Raw genomic sequence first — 6,022 nt, 5'->3', positions numbered from 1 at the left:
CAGTTATTAACCTTAAGTTGCCTGTAGGGTCTGCGAGATAGAGGGGAAGGAGTCTTCATCTCCCTCACAGATGGTCACCTTGTCTTCAGCACCACCACCCCCTCCCAATTGTCCTCATGGGATAACCTCCTTCCTTGGCCTCCCATCCCCACAGGACAGCCATTCTCTTCCTGAAAGGAGGGTCTTTTCAGGAAGTGGAGGACTTTAAATTCCTCCTTGGATCTAGGTTCACAGTCCTCAGAATCCAGCCCATCCCAACTGTCTCTCAAACCTTCTCAACCACTCCCTATCCTTCTCCTGACCAAACTTACTCTAGCACCTACAGCTCGTTATGCCTTCTTGGCTTCCTAGAGATGGCACCTGCTGTTCTTTATGCTTGAAACATCCTTCCAGCTGGGCATGGTGGCTCATGCCTGTAATTTCAGCACATCGGGAGGCCAACGTAGGCAGATCGCTTGAGCCCAGGAGTTTGAGACCAGCCTGGGCCATGGCGAAACCCCATCTCTACAAAAAAAGTACCAAAATTAGCTGGGTGTGGTGGTGCATGCCTGTAGTCCCAGCTACTTGGGAGGCTGAAGTGGGAGGATTGCTGCCCGGGAGGTTGAGGCTGCAGTGAATTGAGATCACACCACTGAACTCCAGCCTGAGCAACAGCGCGAGACCCTGTCTCAAACAAAACAAAACAAAACAAAACAAAACACTCCTCCATCTCCACACCACATGAAACATTCTTGGAGAGGGGGAGTGGGGAGGTTCTTCTGTGCACCCATGAGCACCCTGCTTCCCTCTATCTGGAGGAAGGCCACATTGTCTGGTAAGTGCTTGTTTACTATCTCTCTTCCTTCATGAGACTAAACTCTCCAAGAACAGAGCCCTGGACTTGTCTGCATCTGCAGAAGGGAGCCCCTAGCTTTGATTCAAAATAGGCTTGTAGGCCAGGCGTGGTGACTCACGCCTGTAATCCCAGCACTTTGGGAGGCCGAGACGGGCGGATCACGAGGTCAGGAGATCGAGACCATCCTGGCTAACACTGTGAAACCCCGTCTCTGCTAAAAATACAAAAAATTAGCCGGGCGTGGTGGCGGGCGCCTGTAGTCCCAGCTACTCGGGAGGCTGAGGCAGGAGAATGGCGTGAACCCGGGAGGCGGAGCTTGCAGTGAGCCGAGATCGCGCCACTGCACTCCGGACTGGGAGAGACAGCAAGACTCCGTCTCAAAAACAAAAAAACAAAAATACAAAAACAAAAAAACAAAACAAAACAAAAAACAAAAAACAAAAAAACAAAATAGGCTTGTGGGCTTTTCATGAGAGGAAGAAATGGGTGAAAAATAATGATTATCATAATGAAAGTTTTTATTCATGTAAGATTTGGGGGGAGTCTGGTCTCCTGTATTCAAAATCTCATTTAAGGTCAAAAGACACTTGGGACCCATTTATCCCCACTGCACAGGTGAGCAAACTGAGGATTTGAGAGGTAAAGAGTAGATCTCACAACCAGTTAAGTGGTCAAAATACAAGTATGCCTGATTCCAAGGCCCCAGTTTCCCCCAATTACTGCACGGATAGAGGGCGAACTGGCAAGCTAGCAGGGCTGCTCTTCCGGCCGACGGGGCTCGAGAGCCCCAGACCCTCGGGTACCGGGACCGCCTACGACCCGGCGTACCGGTGACGCGTGCGCAGTGCAGTGCGGCGCCCCCTGCAGGCGGCGCGCAGGGGGCGGTAGCGGCTGAGGGGCGCTCAGTGCGCCTGCGCGCTTGTGGAGCTGGTGGCGGCGCTCCGCTGGGGCTCCGCTGTTCTCCGCGCTGCGGGCGCGGCCATGGCGCAGCCGGGGAAGCTGCTCAAGGAGCAGAAGTACGACCGGCAGCTGAGGTGAGCCGAGGCTCACCGAGCCGAGGGTGGGCCGGCGGGCTTCCCAGCGGCCGGGCCGGGCCTAAGGGCGCGGGCGGCGTGGTCGGGCCTCCCTCAGGCCTTCTTCCAGGCTGGGCCGGGCTGTGCGGGGCGCGGGAAGCCGGCGCCCGGGGCTCCCACCCTGGGCCAGAGGTCCTCAGCGAAGGCTGGGACCCCTTCCCCCGCCACGCGGTGTGCGGTTCGGGAGGGCGCGGTCCCCAGCGCCAGCCGGGTCGCTAAGGCGGCTGCCAGCCCCGCCTCGCTGCGCCCGGGCTCCTCGTTTTCCGAATGGGGAGGCCCGGAGCGCACCCCATCCCGGCCGCGAGGGCGGCACAGAGGGTTAGGTTTTGTTCTCAGCCGGGGCTGTCCAATGGAAATAAAATGCTAGTCTCATGTGAGCCGCAAATGTAATTATAAATTTTCTAGTAACCACACTAAAGGTAAAATGAAACAGGTGAAATTGATTTTTAAATACCGTTTAACCCAATATGTCCAAAACATTACTGTTTCAACACTATCAATATAAAAAGTTATTGAGATATTTTACTTAAATTTTTATTTCAATTTTTTTCTTTTTTTGGTAGAAACGAGGTTTTCGCCACCTTGCCCAAGCTGGTCATGGGTATTTTCCTTTTTAAAACTGTCTTAGAGGACCGGCACAGTGACTCATGCCTGTAATCAGCACTTTGGGAGGCCGAGGCAGGCGGATCACCTGAGGTCAGGAGTTCGAGACCAGCCTGGGCAACATGGTGAAACCCTGTTTCTATTTAAAAATTCAAAAATTAGCTGGGCGTGGTGGTGCGCGCCTGTAATCCTAGTTACTCTGGAAGCTGAGGCTGGAGAATCGCTTGAATCCAGGAGGTGTAGGTTTCAGTGAGCCGAGATCGTGGCACTGCACTCCAGCCTAGGTGACAGAGCGAGACTCCGTCAAAAAAAGCCCCCCCCAAAACTGTCTTAGAAATACTGTATTTTACACTTAACAGCACATCTCAGTTAACACTAGCCTCGCTGCTTGTGCTCAGTAGTACATGTGGCTAGCAGCTACCTTAATGGACAGTGCAGGCCTAAGTCATCAGAAGGGTCCTTGGGTACTTCCCCACCCTTGCCTTTTCTCCTTGCACTCCCCATTCCTTGTTTATTGAGCGTCTTCTATGTCTTGAGGCTGTGGAGATAAAGCTGCTTGGCTTTCCTCCTTCCTGGAGCCTCTGAGATAACAGAAGTTATATGTCCCCAAGGACTGGAGCTTCTATTTGCGCCACTAGCCTAGTGCTGTATTAGAGGCTTTGGGCACTTAATTCTGAGAGCACCCTTGAAAGCAGCCATTTCCTGTGCCTTACAGTTGGAGAAACTGAGTCTTGGAGAAGTTAGGTAACTTGCCCAGAATTCCCCATATCTTTGAGCCAGGAGGTAAACTCAGGCTCTTCTGGCTTTTTTGGAGGTACTCAGTTACATCCTGCTTCCAGGCTTTTAGGAAAAAAAACAAGGTAACAGTCCTTATAACCAACTTAGGTTTTCTTGTAAATTCTTGGAGTTCTTGTGTTTCTAATGCAGGTATAACTGTGCATGACAGAGCTGAGAAGATAGTTGAGGTTACTAAGCAGCTCTAACAAAAGAGGATTTTTGCTGAGGGCATTCCATTTAAGTCCCAAACTTTACCTTTCATTGTGAGAACTGGTTTTGAAGTGTCAAAGGGAAGCAGTTAGAAGCAAAATCCAGCAGTCAATAAGCTCCGCCTGACTTCACCATAGTTGGGCCAGCAAGATAGTAGAGAGGACTGATTCACTTGGCCTCTTCTTGAAACATGTTACCTAGAGACACACTAGGATTCTTTTTTTTTTTTTTTTTTCCAGGGGCAAGGTCTCACTCTTTGACCCAGGCTAGAGTACAATGGCTAGAGTGCAGTGGCAGGAACACTTCACTGCAGCCTCAATTTCCTGGGCTCCAACGATCCTCCTGCCTCAGCCTCTTCAGTAGCTGGGACTACAGGCATGTGCCACCATGCTTGGCTAACTTTTTTAGAGATGGGGGTTTGCCCAGGCTGGTCTCGAACCCCTGCACTCAAGTGATCCTCCTGCCTCAGCCTCCCAAAGCGCTAGGATTACAGGCATGAGCCACAGCGCCTGGCCTCAGTATTCTTTTTGTTTTATTTTTGAGGTGGGTCTCAGTATGTTACCCAGGCTGGAGTGCAGTGGCTGTTTGCAGGTCTGATTATTGGCACACCACAGCCTTGATCTCATGGGCTGGAATGATCCTCCTGCATCAGTCTCCCAAGCAGCTGGGATTACAGGCACACACTGTCTCACCCTGCTTGAGATGCACCAGTATTTTTTTTCTTGAGATGGAGTCTCACTCTGTTGCGCAGGCTGGAGTGCAGTGGTGTGGTCTTGGCTCACTGCAATCTCTGCCTCCTGCGTTCATGTGATTCTCATGCCTCAGCCTCCCGAGTAGCTGGGATTACAGGTGCGCGCCACTGCGCCTGTCTAATTTTTGTATTTTTAGTAGGCCAGCCTGGTCTCAAACTCCTGACCTCAGGTGATCTGCCTGCCTCGGCCTCCCAAAGTGCTGAGATTACAGGTGCGAGCCACCGCGCCCGGCCAAGATGCACCAGTATTCTTAAATTTACTCTCCAATGATCCAAGCATCTGTCAACCATGTATCTCAGGTGTCTTCTACATGCCATACTTTGATGGAGAAAACAGGCGTTTACAGTCCATCTGGTTCTTCTAGACGATTCCTCCATACATTTGACAGCTGTCTGGGCCCTCACGAAGTGGAAAGATGGATGCTCAGCAAACAAAAACAAATGAAGCCAGGTGCAGTAGCTTGTGCCTGTAGTCCCAGCAACTCTAGAGGCTGAGGCGAGAGGAATGCTTGAACCCAGGAGTTCAAGACCAGTCTGGACAACATAGTAAGACCCTGTATCAAAAACAACAAACAGAAAACACAGTTGCTTGACATACGCTCTGGAGGACATACTGGCTACATAATAAGGGGTAATCTGCTTTAGATCAGGTAACAGGGAAGGCACATTAATCATTCTATTAGAATGTACACTGGGTAATATACTTTAAAGCACTCCTGTAGAAGTTGATGTGAGGCTTTTCAGACCGTAATTCAGTTTTCTTGGTAAAGCTTTTGCAGAAGTCACAGTAATAAGCCCTGTATCGAGATCTTAAATGCATCTAACTTAAATGCATCTAACAAAAATTTTTTTTTTTTTGAGATGGAGTCTTGCTCTGTTGCCGGGGCTGGAGTGCAGTGACGCGATCTCGGCTCACTGCAAGCTCCACCCCCCGGGTTCACACCATTCTCCTGCCTCATCCTCCCGAGTAGCTGGGACTACAGGTTCCTGCCACCACGTCCGGCTAATTTTTTCTATTTTTTAGTAGAGACGAGGTTTCACCATGTTAAGTCAGGATGGTCTCTCGATCTCCTGACCTTGTGATCTGCCCGCCTTGGCTCCCAAAATGCTGGGATTACAGGCGTGAGCCACTGTGCCTGGCGCATCTAACATAATTTAAGAATAAATGAAATAGGGCTGGGCATGGTGGCTCATACCCATAATCCCAGCACTTTGGGAGGCCAAGTGAGCTGAGCTCACACCACTATACTCCAGCCTGGGTGACAGAGCAAGACTCTATCTCAAAAAAAAAAAAAAAAGAATAAATGAAATAGAAAACAGATGAGGTTTTAAGTCCAAAGACACTTTTTAAATGTTTGTTTGTTTGTTTGTTTTGAGACACAGTGTCACTCTTGTGCCCAGGCTGATAAGGAGCTGGAAGACCAAGTTTCTGTTTCTGATTTGACCCTCTCCCTCTTTCCCCCTAACCATTCAAGGCATCAACCTGAGTTCTAGATTACTGTATAATCACTGTAGTAATATCTGTTCCTGTCTTACCTGTTTTCGGTGGTTATCACATCAGTCTATGCAAGGACAGTTTAAAGATCACCATTCAAATAAAGCTGTATTTTCATGGAAGTTTTAAAAACGTCAAATTTGTGTCTGTTTTATAGGTTGTGGGGTGATCATGGGCAAGAGGCTTTAGAATCTGCTCATGTTTGCCTAATAAATGCAACGGCCACAGGAACTGAAATTCTTAAAAACTTGGTACTACCAGGTAATGCAGTTTTGTGG

The 6,022-nt window shown here is 49.6% G+C and overlaps 1 protein-coding gene across 4 annotated transcripts in view; it reads left to right on the top strand.

Moving 5' to 3' along the window:
- The first annotated feature begins 1,714 nt into the window (after window positions 1-1,714).
- Window positions 1,715-6,022, top strand: part of NAE1 (NEDD8 activating enzyme E1 subunit 1) — a 29,764-nt gene continuing 25,456 nt past the window's right edge. Inside the window, exons 1-3 of one of the 4 annotated variants that reach the window (XM_025370459.1) lie at window positions 1,740-1,869; window positions 4,615-4,700; window positions 5,902-6,005. In XM_025370459.1, the coding sequence (XP_025226244.1) occupies window positions 4,666-4,700; window positions 5,902-6,005 (139 nt within the window). In that variant the 5' untranslated portion in view covers window positions 1,740-1,869; window positions 4,615-4,665. Of the gene's footprint in view, window positions 1,870-4,614; window positions 4,701-5,901; window positions 6,012-6,022 lie in introns of all 4 variants that reach the window. The other 3 variants (XM_025370457.1, XM_025370458.1, XM_025370460.1) reach the window with 3 other exon arrangements.

This window comes from Theropithecus gelada, chromosome 20, assembly GCF_003255815.1.
Source record: "Theropithecus gelada isolate Dixy chromosome 20, Tgel_1.0, whole genome shotgun sequence".
NCBI lineage: Eukaryota > Metazoa > Chordata > Mammalia > Primates > Cercopithecidae > Theropithecus > Theropithecus gelada.
Note: the sequence above shows the minus strand (reverse complement) of the source record. Positions and strands in the feature narration are given on the sequence as shown.